The sequence below is a fragment of the Platichthys flesus genome, chromosome 5, assembly GCF_949316205.1.
Source record: "Platichthys flesus chromosome 5, fPlaFle2.1, whole genome shotgun sequence".
Lineage (NCBI taxonomy): Eukaryota > Metazoa > Chordata > Actinopteri > Pleuronectiformes > Pleuronectidae > Platichthys > Platichthys flesus.
Genome location: NC_084949.1, coordinates 11,304,971 through 11,323,121, shown reverse-complemented (window position 1 = coordinate 11,323,121; position 18,151 = coordinate 11,304,971). Strand labels below are relative to the sequence as shown.

The 18,151-nt window shown below is 40.6% G+C and overlaps 1 protein-coding gene across 4 annotated transcripts; it reads left to right on the top strand.

Moving 5' to 3' along the window:
- The first annotated feature begins 273 nt into the window (after nt 1-273).
- slc24a2 (solute carrier family 24 member 2) lies at nt 274-16,909 on the top strand. 4 transcript variants are annotated; one of them, XM_062386992.1, is made up of 12 exons: nt 274-414; nt 1,876-3,011; nt 10,478-10,522; nt 10,673-10,708; nt 10,937-11,048; nt 11,336-11,419; nt 12,032-12,070; nt 12,180-12,259; nt 12,472-12,606; nt 12,750-12,839; nt 13,441-13,607; nt 13,740-16,909. In XM_062386992.1, the coding sequence occupies exons 2-12, from the start codon at nt 2,094-2,096 to the stop codon at nt 13,987-13,989; spliced, it is 1,956 nt and encodes a 651-aa protein (XP_062242976.1). In that variant the 5' UTR covers nt 274-414; nt 1,876-2,093; the 3' UTR covers nt 13,990-16,909. The 4 variants fall into 4 exon arrangements, with proteins under 4 accessions (XP_062242976.1, XP_062242975.1, XP_062242978.1 ...); XM_062386991.1 differs by having other exon boundaries at nt 10,937-11,054; XM_062386994.1 differs by lacking the exon at nt 12,032-12,070.
- The last annotated feature ends 1,242 nt before the right edge of the window (nt 16,910-18,151 follow it).

The window sequence follows — 18,151 nt, the reverse complement described above, 5'->3', positions numbered from 1 at the left end:
ACGCTTCAGCCCCATCAAGCTGTGTAAGCTCGTTGTGTAAGGGCCATTTTCTTGGATCTGTGGAAGGGATGAAACGATACATGACAGTAGAAGCAAGGTGGGAAGGGTGAGGAGGAGGAGGAGGAGGAGGGTGATTGACCGCAGCGATCCTCGTTCTTGGACATATATTTAGAGCGAGGGAGGGAGGGAGGGAGGGGTACTTGGTCCTCAGCTGCTGATCTGATGCACTGGAGCTCCACCTCTGCTGAGGAAAATCTCACCGAGGATTTACTGCTCAGACCTTCACACTGGACACTGAGCCCTCAGGACCTTTCTCCTCCGGGATTCAGCTTTAGTGGAATATTTCCCTCTGAGAATCTGGACCTGAACACCTGCTGGAGTCCGTCCTGCCTGAACGGGAAACATCCAAGAGTGGTACGAAAGCAAAGCAATTGCTGAATATGTGATCTGTGAGTGTGCTTCTGTAGTTTGACTGTGCTTTAAGATTGTTCTAAGTGCATGGTGTTGTTGAAAGTGCTGCTGTCGTGGCACAGCAGGATTTCAAATTATAAAAAAAAGAAGAGGTTTATGATGTCTGACATTGGTGTTTGACGGCAGATCAAGACTCTTCATTCTTCAGGATTTGTGAGAGTAGGGTTCGGACATTCAGGGGTTTTGTCTCCAGAGCAGCTGCTTCACGACTAATGTGAAAATCAACTTGTGATTTAGTCGTTTATTTCATTGGTGTGAGCTTTTGGTGTCAGCTTTTTGACTTTGTGCAGTGGCATCAGTGTGCAGGGCTAATCTAAGTATATCTTCTCAGGGATTAAATAGCTTCCTAATGAGCTTTCAATAATGTCCAAGCTTCACTTGAGGGAGAGCTCTGACTGCAGCTTCTCAGCACAATGTCAAGAAGGCCATGTCAAGAACTGCAGCTATTACTACTGCTACTATGGACTACTACTTTCTATCCAGTGCTTACTTTAATTCTACCTATAAGAAGAGTAAGCAATGTAATGAATTTTAGATGCAGCACGTTTATGTTTATATCACATTTTTTGTATAATTATGGCAGATAAGTTAATACTGTTGTTGCAGATACAACATTGTTATATCATCGGTTTTGTCAACCTATACAGAATATTGGACCCGCAGTCATTTTTAAACTGAGTCTTGATTTTATGAAGGTTTTTAAATATTTGTCAGCAGCAGACCCGGAATTTAGACATCACAGTTCAAATGAGCTAATTCAAATCTTTTTAACAACTAATTAACAACAGAAGTTAGTTATTAAATTTATAATTTTAGTTTAAGGTATATTTGATTTATTTGTATTATTCAGGACCTTTAATTGAGTAAAAGTAGCAATACTATAAAAATGCTCCGTTACAGAATAAAGTTCCTACTTTGGTCAAAAAGCTTAAGTTATTGTAATGCAGAATTGTCCCTTCCAGTGTGTTATATTACTATATACGTATTATTATGGCCTTATTACTTATGCATCAACACATAGAACCATTGAATTTAGTTGTACTGCTTTATACACTGTTGGTTTGTACAACGATTTATCAAATCATATTCGTGTACTGATGTAAAAGGTTAAATAATTCTCACAGAAAACAGGAGAAAGGGAATATTTATATCAGTATATAATACTTAACCGTCTCAGATGAGGAAACGTGCTTATTTTTTTCCCATTATTGCTAACGAGGCCTGTATAGGCCTGTGAATGGATTGAAGTGGAGGAGTGGAGAAGATTTAAAGAAGAAAGACACATACTCATTAGGAGGCTTTATCTTCATCTAGCTTATCTTAATGATCTGATTGAATCCAGAGTGATTTTTTTCATCTGCTCACCTGCATTAACATGTGTTTCTGTTTTTCTCTGTCATCCAGTGACTAATATGAGGATGCCTTTGAATGGGCTAGATCCAGGAATCAGAGTGTGGCGCTTCCATTGCATTTAGACCGGGGAGCAGAATGCAAACAAACCGGTGAACCGCCGTGGCCTGTTAAACCCCCACCCTCATAGCCACCAGCACCAACCAGCACCAACCCAGCTTTGGGCCGGCTCTAGACACTTCGACTCTGCCAGACGATTTGCGCCAAACGCCATGGATTTCATGCTACCCATGAGAAGTCAAGACAGGAAGGCTTCCTCCAGCTCTCCTCTTCTGGGACCTCGCAGCAACTGCAGAAGGAAACATTACCAGAGCGTCAAGAGAAAGCTGCGGCCTGGACGGATCTTTGGCTTCGTCATCAGCCTGGTGGTGGTCTGCATAGTGGGTTCATGGAGTGCCTTTTCGCTGGCCACGATGGTGGCCAAAGAGCTGGGACCAAATGGCGAGGGCTCAGCAGAGGATGCAGTGCCCCACAGAACTCTTCTGCAATACAACAACCTCTCAGCAGCGCCAGACGACACACCGGTGGCCATGCGATCATCTGAGATAGAAATGAATCACGGAGACTACCCAACGGACTACTTCACCGTGGAGGACAGACGTCAGGGCTTTGTGGTGTTTCATATGTTTGGTATGCTCTACATGTTCATAGCCTTAGCCATCGTCTGCGATGAGTTTTTTGTACCTGCACTAACTGTTATCACAGAGAAGCTGCAGATCTCTGATGATGTCGCAGGAGCCACCTTCATGGCTGCAGGCGGCTCAGCCCCAGAGCTCTTCACCTCTGTCATTGGAGTCTTTGTCTCCCACAGTAATGTAGGTATCGGCACCATCGTGGGCTCCGCTGTATTCAACATCCTGTTTGTGATCGGGATGTGCGCCCTGTTCTCCAAAGAGGTGTTGAACCTCACCTGGTGGCCTCTGTTCAGAGACGTCTCCTTCTATATCGTTGGCCTGCTCATGCTCATCTATTTCTTTCTGGATAATCAAATTGTGATGGGGGAAAGTATCAGCCTGCTGATGTGCTACTCCTGCTATGTGACATTCATGAAGTTCAATCGCAAAGTAGAACTGTTCATCAAGGGCTGCCTGGGCAGCAACCAGGTGGACGAGCTGGAGAGTGCACCCAAGGTGAGCCTCATCCATTACATGCATCCATCCATCCATCACTCATCCATCAATCACTCATCCAGCCATCATCATTCATCCATCCATCCATCCATTCATCATTCATCCATCACTCATCTGAAATCCGTCTATCCATCCATCCATCCATCCATCCATTCATTCATTATTCATCCATCATCAATCCATCACTAATCCATTCATCATCTGACATCCATCCATCCATTCATAGTCCATCCATCACTCATCCATCCATGCATCAGCTGACATCTATCCATCTATTTATCCATCCATCCATCCATCCATCCATCCATCCATCCATCCATCCTTCCCTCAATCCTCAATCTATCCATCTTTTGATGTATCTACCCCACTGTTACCATCTTTCATCCATCTTGCCAGCAGCAGAAACCTCCATCTATCCATCCATCTATACATTTAAACCAATATTCACTGACTAATCAGATTCACCAGTAACAACCATCAAGATGTTTGAAAGTCTATAAATGCACCTGTAGTATATCAGTGAGCAAAAGGTTAAAATATCCGACTACGTTCAAAATATAAAAGATCCCGTTCCTTTTCTTTCTTTACTTGATCATAAACCATAACAGTTCTGACAATCATGTTTTTTGGAAGGAAACACGTTGTTGTACGTTGTCAGTGCCTCTGGGCTGAAATCTGGGAATCTCTTGATAACTGATTTGAGGAAAAGCAATGAGAAAGATTCACAGGGAAAACCCGTCCCGGCTAATGATCCTGAGAATAGCAGTGCTCCTGTTCTGTGAATGTGAGGGGGTGTTTCACTGGGGCAGGGAGGGCGTTAAAGCAGGAGCTACCGAACAGACAGACCTCTGTCAGGAGGCCAAACCCTCCTGAGTTCCCCTCTGCAGGGATATAAAGATTTGTCTTAACCTGCCACCTGTGCAGCTCATGTAGTGCCAGACGCAGAGCCAGACTGCAGTGTCTTCATGCTGAGTAAGTCCAGGAGCAGGCCTGATCTTCACAGTCCAGCAAAGTCTCTCAGAATAGGGCTGATGTAACGGAGAGGGTCACTGAAATGACTTCAACAGGATTAATATGAAAAGATATTTCTCATTAGAATAACTTCGATGTGTCGATTGCTTATAAAAGTGCCTACATCACCACGTTGCTTGTGTTTCTATATATTCACACTTATTACCAAACATTTTATAAAGAGCTATATCTGCTCTGAGAGAGGACAATTTCATTAAGTTACATTCTTATCTTCCAATTATACTTTTGAAAAACCTTTGTTAGACATTTACTGTACGGATATTTGTTCCTGCAAAATGGCTGGAAAATATGGTGCTAAATACTTTTGGTAAAATATTTACCATATAATATAAATTACAATCTATACATTAATACAACAGATTATTGTTGATTTCTCAACAGGATAATTTCAATTGCTTAGTGGTCTATTCCACATAAATAATACAATGTATGTCATTGCGTTTGTGTTGTAAAAAGAACATGTTGGGATCAAGACTTTATGTTTTTTTCGTATTCTCAGTGGTACATTGAGATATTTATTGAACCATTATTTTGACAGATGCAGTTTTGTTTTCTGGTCAAAGTGAATGCTGACGTTAAGTTGATAATCCTGAAGCCTAAACATTGTTTGTTGCAGAGAGTTGAGATGGATTCTATCCCATGGAAACCTAAAAGCAAAGATAGAAGCAAAGAAATTGTGGAATTTGTCAAATAGATTAAAAAAACAAACAAAAAAAACATATAGCATCTCTCGTCATCACCTCGCTCCCTCCTTTTACTTCCCTCGTCTTTGTGGGCAAAGGGTCCTCTGACTGTGGAGGAAGACTTTAGCTCTGAGGGTTGAGGCAACATGGTAGATTTTGCCTGCCATGTCACAAGAATTTCACTGATCCGATGATGCTGTCATTGGTGCATGTGACAATAAACTTTGATTTGATTTGATTTGATTTGAGTCCTCCACGTCACATCAATGCACACAGATCCAAAGAGCCTCTGTGCCCAGGAAACGTTTTTAAAAATACAAAACATCCATCATTTGCTGTTTGTTCTTTTGCTTTGGCTCCTGCACAGCATGACTCACACTGAGAGCATATTGACCTGATGAGAACACACTTCCAACATGCCAATCACGTCGCAATCACAAAACCAATCACTTCACGTCTGCAAGGGGAAGATGACGGGAAGCTATCATTTTGAGATTAGCTCGAGGCTGCATTTAGAACCGGGGCTGGGGGACTGATGATGTGATGCACATGGTTGAACTCACGTTTTGTCTCTCCGTCTGTTGTATGTTCTGTCTTGTGTGTGCAGTTGGAGTCAGATCTGTTGCTCTCTGATGTTGTAATCTCGTACGGCTCTCAGGTGACAAAAACTGTACCGTAGGCTGATTCTAGAGCAGTTTGCCCGTAGCTTAGACAAAGCGTCACCCATCACCAGTTGGCCGGGGGGGCGTATGCAGTGCAGTGCTACTTTTGTTTTCCACATTGATATTAACATAACATTAGACAATTACAAGGCTAAAAAAGTGAGACAGAATAAACTGTTATGATACAATAGGGGTTGAAAGCACTTTGTAGAATCACATAATGATGAAATCATTTCTATTGTAATGATTCAGACCAGTAGAAGTCCTGTTTTCGGATGAATCCATGGAGACCAGGCCCTGTATCTGCATTGTCGTTCCTCCCTTTAACTGTTTAGATCATTTTAAACAAGAAAAAAAAAGCATGACTTGCTTTTATTTAGAGCTTTAGAGTTATTAGTTATTATGCTTCTGCATCACAGTCACTTATGCATAAGAATCATATATATCCCCTTTTACATTTTTCCCTAATAATAGATTGCTAGATAAATTAGTTATACCCACTTTCTTCCATTATCATCAGGTAGATGAATATTTAACTTGTTTTATTTATTGCAATCCAATCATTTATGATCATTTATTGACAATAACAACAGGTTTGACTATTCCGGACCTCAAGTGCATCATGTGAACTTTTGAAGTTGTCGCATTTCTCTTATTTATGTGCTGATCAACCCTCTATTAGTATCAGGAGCTCTGAAATACATTTGAGGCCTTGTGGAATCAGCTGGTCTTCATTGCTGCTTCACCTCAACACAAGGGCAGCTGTTCCATTTCAGTCGTCCTGCACTTGATGTCCAACTCCCTTGCCCTCATGTGTTGGTAGCTCCTCAATAATCCCCCAGGTTAATGCCCTCCAATCCCATTAGAGTCGCTAATTATAGTCAGATGCTCCTTAGGGGAGCAGGAATCAGCAGATCACAGGGAAGGAGTGGATGGATCCTCCTTTGTCAGCATGCAGTCTTGCTCGTAATGGGGCTTTTGTGCATAATTTAGGGATGTTCCAGGAGGTTTTGCACATTTATGTACAGTATGTTGCACATACAGTGTCTCTGTAGGAGAGAGAAGATCTGCTGGTTTGCTTGGTGATGGCACTAAAGACGCCAATCCTCTCTGATCCCCTTATCAACTGCTTACCTGCAGTGACGAAAGCAACACACAGCCCAGCGCCCCGAGGCTGTGCTCCGCTGCAAACAAAATGTTCATATTCTTGTTGCAATCATCAAATTTCTACCCTGCACGGATCACAATGCATGTAATGTTGCAGTGTGACAGTCCGGACATTAGTGACTGCAGAGAATAGGAGGAATGGTCTGGTTGAGGTGGTTGGGTTCAGCCGTACACTGACAGTTTGATGCATTTATCCAACAAACTGCAGCTGTTGTGATAACTGTGGATTGTGTGTTTTCGTATCACAGTGAACTTGATGAAGATAACAACAGCAATCAGTGCAAACGAAGAAAAATGTTTCTTTCCAACACTGTCACCTATTCATGACATGCTTGACCACCTACAGTATCTCTAATTATTGAGGACTCCCTATTAATTGCAGTGGAACTGGTTGAGGAAATTTGAGTGAGAATGACAGCACAGTGACCCGTGTAAGTTGCTGCAGGACTTCACACGCAGGCTGGAAAATAACCAGTCTAAAAGCGGTGATCTCTGCCTATTAATCCTTGCTAAGTCCCACAGCTCTTACAGTCAGGTGGACGCTGCACAGAGGCAGAGAGAGAGAGAGCGAGAGAGAGAGAGAGAGAGAGAGAGAGAGAGGGAACGTGCATGTGTTTGAATTTTGTGCAGGCGATTTGATTGTTGCTTCTCTGTTGACAGCGGTGATGATTATAACTGTGTAGAGCTGCTGCGTCCACATCAGCACTTTACATCACTTTACATTCTCTTTCTTCTGATCATCTTCAAACCTCGAATAGTTCATTGTTATTACATGAAAGAACGTAATCTGTCAGTTATAAATCATTTACTTGCCGAAACAGATTTTGATTGCTTGTGTGTAAGAAAACTAATTTCCTTCATAATTTGCAGTTAAAAATTAAAATTAGCCGCATTTCTTTCTGTTGCTGAACAAAGATGGCTCTATATCCAACTTTGAACTATTAATGACAGCATGTGGCTTCATGAAAGATGCAGATTGTATACACATGTATAGACATATAATCCAATCTTCCTTCTAATTGTTTTTTTTTTTACTTAATAGAGATTGCTGTAAACTACCTAATGTTCTGAACAAGGCCAACTGCAGATTATCTTGTTCTGTAACAGTTGTTTTCATGTTTCTGTTGCTTCAGCAGTTACTAATTAGTTCCGTGTGTGTTTGATTCTGTTGTTGGAACCTGGTGGAATGAAATAGAGAGAAGAAATAGTATCCGTGACGATTCACCAGGTCATGGTATCTTCAGCAGTTGTAACTGAGAACATGTTGTATATGATTTTTCGGCGATGGTTATTGGTGGTTCTGGTAAGAACCCTGAGGAGAGCAGGGGGAATGAGAGCTGCATGGAATAATGAAATCATTAATTGCAGGTTTGAGTCCCAGCTACTTATTTTCTTCTTTCCTTTTCTCTTTTGTCAGGAGCCATGTGAGTGTTAGGACAACATGAGCTAATGCTAAACTGCCCCCTGTTATTACAGCAGAGGCCAGGCTGCTCAACAATCACATGGACCAAACAGACACAGATTCCACTGCCTATATTTCCTTCTCATCAACACGTTTTCTTTCTAGAAAATCCATTTTTTGAAATATAAAACAGAGAAAGGAAATCCTCTTTGTATGCAGATTGGTAGTCTAACATCTTTGACATTATGTTATCCTGTTATATCCTATTCTATATCCTGAGTCTGTAAACTTGAACCATGAAGATCCCCTTCAGTAATCTGCAGCCCGGGGGTCTTCAAGCAACTGCTGTTTGGACGCAAACATGTTTGGACTGGAAAGACATGTAACAGGTGACGGCCGTGTATGCCATAACAGCAGCAGCTGTCTTATCAGCAGCAGCCTAATGTGATTATCTCCTGCAACACTGAGGCCTCCATCATGAAATTGTGTCAACAACAAAACCCGCCACCTCTCGGCTGCTGGTTACCCACCTACAGCACAGGGGTGTTTGTGCTTCTGCTTGGCTTTCAGGTGTCTTTGTAGGATGTTGGCGCTTGGTAATATGAACTAGGGAAGTAGAGAAGGCTGTGAGCAGCTGTGATGTAATTGTTTTTGTAAGATAACTCTATAGGTTTGGTACGACAGTATGCCAGGAAGAGGCACACAAGCAAAATTAACCTCAGGCTAAAGAGGGACTGCAAATCTTTACGCAGTAGAAATCATCTGACTTTTCATGTGAATATCTTTCATAGAAATTTATATTGCATTATTTTCATTGATTAAATACAAAGCTTCTCTAGGCTGCCTTAATTCACTGTGTTTGGCCCCATGAAAATGAATTGAGTGGACACGTGTGTGGCTGGGATAGTGAATGAGTTGATGTCCAAATAAACCTGACACATCAGGAGGAACGTGGACAGATGTTGAGTGGCAAACACAAATAATGAGAAAATAATTCATTTCAGAGAAATACAAAACTACTTAAGCTTCCCCCTGAACCATTTAATAATATGAACAAATCTGAACATCAGTTTAGTCAATGGTCACTGAATGGGTGTGGACACTGACCACCATTATATTATAATCTGTTGTAAAATCGAAGTTGTTAATATCTGGTAAAACCACCGCAGGGTTTTGTTGTTATAATCTATGACATTATTTTATACTTCATTAGCAAATACCTTGGGTTTGTTTATTCAACTAACTGTCAATCATCTTGACATTTACATGAGGTTTCAAACTTTTTGATGCTTGGCTACATTTCTTACTTTCACTTTATATTTTTTAAACACAGTGATCTATTCTACCTCCAATCAGTTTGTTGGTTCTTTGCCGAGTCGTTCTCTCTTTTTTGGAAACATAAATGTAAGAGTTTTCACTCTCAGTGATAGTTTATATATTGTATACTATTGTATAAGCACCAGTAAATTATATATAGTTTAAAACATTTATATAAAAATCCCACTGATGTCACTGTGACGTTTTGAGCAAAACTCATCAATCAATACATTCAAAATTATTTAGAACTTTTCGGTTGGGCCAACAAGAGTAAATTTACCAAAACATTACACACAAAACTTCATATTCCTCTCTGCTCTCATGAACTTCTCCTCATCCCTGATTCCTAAACCTCCCCCACCGCTGACATCACCACATCTGTGTTTTCACTCACACACTCACATCACAATCTCTGCTTGACTCAGTTGTGTGTTTTGGTTTAAGGGTTAGGGTTAGAATTTTGGTCTAGGTTAGAGATAGGATTAGGGTAAGGGTTAGGGTCAGGGCTTTAGTTGTGAGGGTTAAGTTTAGGGTAAGGGGCTGGAGTATTCTCACTGAGAGAGAAGTACAAGAAAATGTGTGAGTGTGTGTTGGATGGCTCTGGTTGGCTCCCTCCAGCTCTGAGGAGCAGTAAAGAAGGAGGAGACAGTGATTTCAGTGGACGTGTGATGTATGTTTCTAAAGTAAATTAGTATATTCTTTAGTAGAAAATAATTAGGAACATTTTGAATCATTTGTTAAAGATGTTGTCTAGACTTTTTAGAATGATATTGTGGTTCGGGAAAGGCTCATGTTGTATTTTCTACAATGTCTTTGCCTCTATGTGCTCTCAGCATAAAAAAACACATAATTGAGGGAAAAGTACACATACAAATAGATAACATGAAAATAATGCCAGGGCTGTACAATTAGACATATCTCAGCATCAGACCCGATATTCTGTCTCTGTTCTTCCTGGTTGGAAGCTTCTGTTGATAAGATCGACCATATTTCTACTAAAGTGAGTGAATAGAAAACATATTTCCTTGATTATTAATCATTGGAAGTAATCCTTTAAACTCTGCATCACTGCTTTGGAGGCTCATGTGTGTTTACATCAAGTGATTAAACATTTTCATTCCAATTTTGTAATGTTCTGGAACTTTTTTGTTTCTGTATCCACTAATTATTTCGCTTATTCTCTTTCTCACCCTGACATTGTAGTGTGGCAATCAACAGCAACACAAACCGGAGACAGAGTCAGAACAGGTCATTTGTTGAAGTTCAAAAGTATTGCATTGTGTATAGGTCATGTGTTGGCATTACTGTGTCCACTGATTGTTTTGTACATTACTGTGTACGATAACTTATACTGTTTATACAACATATTATGTTTTTTTCTTCTATTTTTCCCTTTAGGAGGTTGCACCAGTAGACGATGAGAACAAACTGATGGTGGGTTTTTCTTGTGTGTGTTTGTATGTGAGTGTGTGTGTGTGTGTGTGAATTTATCATGCAGTGTTAGAGAGCAGTGCTTTTTGCATCAGTTTAGATCGAAAGTTAAACTGTGATTGAGTGGAGAAGTATCATGAGTTTCATAAATGAATAAACAAAATCTCATTGATGACCAGGTATGGAATAAGTACATAGTTCACATTTGTTTTGGTGTTTGTGCGCCTACAGGCGAAGCCCCGGCTGCAGAGGGAGGGCAGCTGTGCTTCTCTACACAACTCACTAATGAGAAACAGCATCTTCCAGCTCATGATCCACACCCTGGACCCGCTGAGCGATGAAGGTATGGGTAAGAAAAAACTCAACGCACAACAACTACACTAAACCCAAATATAATACACAAAGACCACTATACAAAAGGTGATGTAAAACTCTGTCACACTGTGTGCTGTATGTAATAATTAAAGCCATTCATTTAGAATGAGACCACCCAACAAATTTACCCTCTATCTGCTTCACTAAAGCTTAATCCGTAGTTAATGGTTGGGTTGAAACACATGCAGGGGAGTAAATTTATATATGTCAGTGAAGTAGACTGGACTCCGAAATGTACCATTTCCTCTGTTTCAGGACGTTTCAAAGAGAAAGCGTCGATTCTTCACAAAATGGCGAAGCAGAAGTGTAAAGACGACGCTATCAATGCCAACGGTATAGGTGGGTGTCAGTGATGACGTGTAGACCCATTTGTCTCTTGAAATAATCAACTTATAAATCCAGTGAAAACTCAATTATCAAATCAATAAGAGCCTGAAGTAATGTGGCTATTGGAATCCCAGCGTAATTGAGGGGTGGACAACGGGGAGATAGCAAAATAAAAAGATCATTTAAATCATAAAAGCGTGAGACAAAGCAGAAGATACACTTTAGTATTTATTTCTTTATTTGCTTTACTCAATTTAAAATGATTATTTCCCAGATGTCGTGGATGCTTGATGAAGTTTTCACTTAGCTTCCTCTGTCATTACTATGTAGATACACTGTGATATTTTTTATAAATCATAAAAGCAGGCGGTATTTGACAATCAAAAGTGAGCGAGTGCTAAAGCTGAGCGTTTCTGTGGTGTCAGATAGTAGTTATTTTTATTGTTTGGGCAATTTGTTTATTTCTTTGATTTATCAGTAATATCCAAGCATCTGAGTTTCACCAGGCATTTGTCAATCTAGTAGTGAATCAGTTTTCCTGAGGCATAAAATGGCTTCCATGTGATGTTACACATGTGCGGATGGATTGGGATAATAACACAAACATTGTGTTTCCCATCATAGGAGTCCTTCCCCAGGCACAAGCATCAAGGAGTGCAATTTGTAATGAGATTCATCTTTTCTCTCTATTATGTCAGACCACCATTTTCATTTCAACGTGACACTGTTCTCATTGGAGTAACTTAAACTGTCTTCTTTTCCTTTCCCCAAGCTGATAAAAACATCCCCAACAGTTCAAACGTCGCAGTGGAGGTGACGCCGCCCATGAACGGTGTCGCAGGAGGGGACGAGGTGGGCTCTTTGTGTGTCTGCGCTTTTACAAGTTCATGTTTACCACCATTTGAAATCATTTATTTTTTATAGAGCATCAACCCACTACACAACAAAAACACCACAATATACACTGTACCCTCTGACGTCATTGTACATAGCCAAAGCTTTTACATCACCTAAAATGTGTATCTCTGGATATGAACCGTATAATTTATACAACTCTTCTTCAGGGTGAGGAAGAGGATGATGAAGACCAGCCTCTGAGTCTGGCCTGGCCTGAAACCAACAGGAAAAGAGTCACTTACCTAATTATCCTGCCCATTGTCCTACCACTGTGGCTCACACTGCCCGACGTCAGGAGAGAGGTGACACCCCCCCCCCCCAACACACACAGACACACACACATAAATGCACACAAACCCATGACACAAACACACATAGAGCTATGTGCTACTGTGACGCAATGTACTGCTTTGCATGTGTAGGATAATTATCTCTTTATTTTCAGAGCTCAGAGAGGTTCTTCCCCGTGACTTTCATCGGCGCCATTTCTTGGATTGCTTTCTTCTCCTACCTGATGGTGTGGTGGGCTCACCAGGTACGACACGCACACACAAGCAGCACAATTCTGTGGAATGCGCACTTCAACATTATCTTTTCATTGAATCTCTTTCGTTGTTTGTCAAATTAACATAAACTTTTGTGCATTCTGCTCTACCGCCCTGTTTCTGAAGCTGCTCTGCTTATCAGGGTGCAGCAGTCAGGGTGTTGAATGTGTGACCACGACAGCTAATCCCGACTAATCTGCCTTGAGCCACAGCCAGATCAACCTGTAACGCTCTATTTTAACAGCACGGGCCTAAGAGGGGGTTATGTGTGCAAGGTCACTGGGGAAGTTTCTGGAAATATTTGCAATCGACGTAATAATGACTCTTTGGCAGAAGTAATGCAGACCGTACCATTAAAGAGTAACCAATCTTTTTGTTTCTACCAGCTACTTGTGATTATGCTTTCCCATCAAACTGTGCAGCTGTGATCTTGCATGCATAGTGCTTAGCTACATTACAGGGGTAGCAGAGATGGTTGGTGATAATACCTTTAAAAGCCATGGTTACAAAAGTTAAGATGCCAGCTTTCTGACTTCATGAAGTTTCCCAACTGTGCTGCTGCAACATGAAGCCTTGCATGTTTGCCTTCAGGTTGGAGAGACGTTCTGGATCACAGAGGAGATCATGGGTCTGACCATATTAGCAGCCGGCACTTCAATCCCCGACCTGATCACCAGTGTAATTGTGGCGAGAAAAGGCCTCGGGGACATGGCCGTGTCCAGCTCTGTGGGCTCCAACATCTTTGACATCACTGTGGGGTAAAGAAAAACATCAACATCTATAGCTGTGTATTCACAAAGAATCCATTTCCATCAATATCCATTAATACACGGGAGCATCCCCCTAACCTGAAATAACTCTTCTCTGTCCGTGCTTCATCCTCCCTCCAGCCTGCCATTCCCCTGGCTCATCTACAACATCATCAACGACTTCAAGCCGGTACAGGTGAGCAGCAACGGCTTGTTCTGCGCCATCGTCCTCCTCTTCATCATGCTCCTCTTCGTCATCATCTCCATCGCGTCTTGCAAGTGGAGAATGAGCAAGATGCTGGGCCTCTTCATGTTCGTGCTCTACTTCGTGTTCCTCATCATCAGTGTCATGCTGGAGGACAAGATCATCACCTGTCCTGTCACCGTCTGAGTGAGCGGCCGAGTCTCAGAAAGCTGAAATGAAACCGACATATGCTCATGTGCACCAACATTGACGGAAACTCCTGTCAGTCCCACATATACACACAGTAGAAGACTGGATACACACACACACACACACACACACACATTGGCATCCACACGCTCAGTGTCAAGCTGTACCTGCACACACACATGAAGCAAACACGTAAACATGCACAGGTTGTTTCCAGTGTTCCAGGACTGCATCACAGCCTTCCAGGAGTGGCAGAGAAGCCAGTCCTTGGCGAACGGACGTCTGCCACCCGATAGGAGAGCCTGCCCTCAGTGACGAGTGACTTGAACAACACCCAGGATGGACATTGTAATCGGAGAGCATCATATATATATATACTCTTTTATTCATTTTTTAAACCAAAGGACTGTGTGGCAGTTTAAGAAGTACATCCACCACTCATGCTAGCAGCCTTGGTGAGCATATAAACTGTTTTTTTGTTTGTTTGTGGAGCTTCGGAGAGAGCCCATGTGTCAAACTGGGGAAATGTGAAAGCTGCTGAACAGACCTTTATATTTAAATGTGTCCCGACCACCATATTTATATGGGTTTGAAATGTCGTCAGAAGAGGAATATTCAGTGTTGCTGGTTCTGGTGTGATTCATTCCAGGGCATACGTGGCAGACATTTTTACTTTAGTTACAATTCATCCAGATGTATAATAGAACACATTAAATACTAAGTAGTTACATTATAGTGTACACTGATAGCATGGACTAAGCGGGCTAAGGTTTTATCATGCTCAATATTTATATCCAAACTATCTCATTTGGGGTTTCATATTCATAAGCTTGTAAGTGGGACTTTTTCAGATCTGTCTTTTTTCTGTCTGCCTTTACATGCACCACTTTAGAGCGAGAGAGAACTTCATTATCAGGACTAATTTGGACCATTTTGATGCATTGAAATGCCACTAGTGGGGGAAAAAGCGCTCATTGCCACATCTGCCTCCCAGTAAGTGATGGGATGCAGTCGGGATAACAAATGGTGGAGTAAAGATTAGTGTTCTCTGTTGTATTTTCTTTTTTCTTTTTGAATGTATGTATTTATAAGTGTTCAATATCAACAGGTATCACCAGCTTCTTGTGATGTTTGGATCTAAAACAACTCATACCATGTACTGTATAACGTCTGCATATATATATGTATAAATATATATATATATACTACAAATATTGCTATCATTTCCATATGTATATATTGATATCATTTCCGAATATATATGAAGAGGACAACAATATTTTGGAGATTTTTCCACTGCTGTAGGCCTTTTGTAATAATAATTCTAAAATGAAACACTGCTGAAGAGATTGTGATACTTGAGTAATTTGGCACAAACTTTGTTTTCCTCGAATCCCTTTCTGCTAGGTTCGGTAAACTAGTGCTATGACACTGAACAAACTGCGCCTGGAGGGTCCTGCTGTAGTAGAAAATTATCCATGAGTTAACTTTATTCCCATTCAAATGTTGCAGATATAAGAGTGTAAAGCAACTACTCCTAAGAGGCTGCAAACTAAGAATAAAGTCGTCTAAAACGTCAAAAAAATTGTTGTTTTTTTCCCCCCGATTTTGAGAACCTTAGGTCATTTTTTTCTCAAATTCCCATTCTGTCTTCTTTAATGAGTCAAACTGACTGTAAAAACAGGTGGAACAAAACATACTTCTAATGTGAAACAGAGATATTAATGACGTGACAACAATGTCTACATTAACATTTGTAACATTACAGCTCCACCAGATGCTGAACTGCCTGACTGGCCTCTTACAAGCCAAAACAGGCCATGAAACATTTATTTCACCATCTCAAACATCGCAAATACAAAAACGGGACCGGCTGGTGATCAGTGGACTGCATAAGTTTGAAAAGTTCAAGCTTTGGTTTGCCAACTATGTTAAAGGACATGTGAATATATGATTGGTCACATTCTTACATTGTCAACTAAATGGAACCAAATGAGGGTGACACTTGTTTTTCCAGCATTGCTCCATCAGTTCTGGAAAAATGCATTTTTGTAAACTTGCCACTTAACATCCTTCTCTGCTTTTTTTTTTTTTTTTTTTACAGTAAAGTTAGGAAATGTTAAATTGTTTCAGTGCAACCTCGAGACATCGTAGAATATAGATGAATACGGAAGCTGGTGTTCAGAAAAGTTAGCTAACTTAGCCTAGGATGCCATGTTTACTAACATAAACAGGTAAACAGCTAGCATACGGAATGGAAACCCTTATGTTCTCTCAGGTATTCATTTGCACTGAATTTGCATTTTCTTTTTAACATGGACATATTTCCTTTTGGATAATCTGGATTTGAGCCTCTTTCATCAGTTATAGTACAAAGGGATTAAAAATCACATTGCGTCATTATGCTATCTCCACTATTCTTTTAAATGTGTATGTTTATAAAATGCGATATATTTTGTCCAAATGAATATGTTTATAAATGTCTGTCCATAAAACTATCCAGAATTTCACAAACATAAAATGTATGTATAAAAGGTTTGTAAAGTGTAATGCAAAAACTGCTCCAGTATGTAATGAGGTCAGATGGTAGATTTCAAAGCCAAGCACAATTATACATCTTCTTATTTAGCCTGTCTATGCAGTATAATTTCTAAAACGTTCTTGTTTTGATGCATCATCTGAATGTGAGAAATGAATGTATGAATGAATGCTTTTAGGAAATAGCCATAAGAATTCACCCTCAGTCAGTTTGGATACCTTGACAAATGGTAAAATGCTTTTGTATTTCCCGTACACGATATGGAAACATGGAATCATATTCATGTACTACTTGAATCATTTATTATGCTGTACAAAACATATATCGTTCAACTGTGTATCAAGTGTTATATGTTCAAATAAACCAAACTCAAATTTTCACCACTGTAGCTTGAGTTAATGGTCTGAAGCTTGTGTGGCTCTCTGCATGATGAAACAGGGATTCACTGGATGCTTGAGGACGACCAATGAAGGACGTACTCACCTGTTTGCTTTCTCTCCACATTTATGTTCACTGCCATCTTATGACACTCACTCACTGCACATGAACGTTCTAGAGATAATTACTGCTTTCATATGAGTTCATGTTTCCAGTGGGCATGAGAAGAGTCCATACTAACCTCGACTGGTAGGCACTGAGTTTGCTCAGAGGTTGATGACTTGTGACGTAGTTGTAGACGATGATGGAGGTCATGGGAGTAAGTTCTTTGGATCGTTGGCCGATAAACCTGTGATAACTGGATGTTCACTCTACTATGCAACAAGCTTTGCAGCCTCGTGCTTTCTCTCAGTTGCACCCTCTGATGTGTTACCCACCTGATATTACTTTGTAAAAGTCCATGTGGCTTCGATACAATTAAGTATTGTTAAAATTAGAATCCATCTGAGTTCTCACAATTTAACCACTTCACTGGGAATTACAAACTGTGTACACGACTTCCTATGTCATAGGATGTTATGATTTTCATTTGAAGGCAGCAAACATCCTAGAAACCTGTCCATCACTTAAGTGTGGGTGTCAGTCACTTTCTCATATGAAAATGTTGCAGCTATGGAGAAGAAGAAAAACGTGTAGGCTTGATGACCGTAACTCCCTGAAAGATCTGACGAGAGATGCTGTTAGAACTCAGAGTAAAGCCTTTAGTGACCAACTAGAGAGCCAACGCTCAGCAAAACGGAGAACAACCACAGACTGTATTCAGAGTAGCCTCTACCGAAATGGAGCAAAAGTTGTGCATGCGCTTGATTGATATGTAGAACAGATCGGGATAACTGTTGCAACCATCACTGCCTCCTATTGAGATTAAAGGGGTAGTTCACAGAAAAATTTCAAATTCACTCACCACTATGCCGTTGGAGGGATGGGTGAAGTGTTTGATTCACAAACTCTTTCAGAGTGTCAGGGGTAAACAGTGTTTTTGCCAAAGTGACTCCTTCTTCAGACACAATAAAACAACAGAAAAAATACACAACATTCCTCCATGCAACTCGAAACGGCATCATTTACACCGTTAAAACTTTGAAAAATCTCCAAATCTATACAGTAAAGATGTTTGATCTTCAGAATGTAGGTATTCATAGAGGTCCTGAACACAGGCATATCAGTCTCTCTCTGAACTTA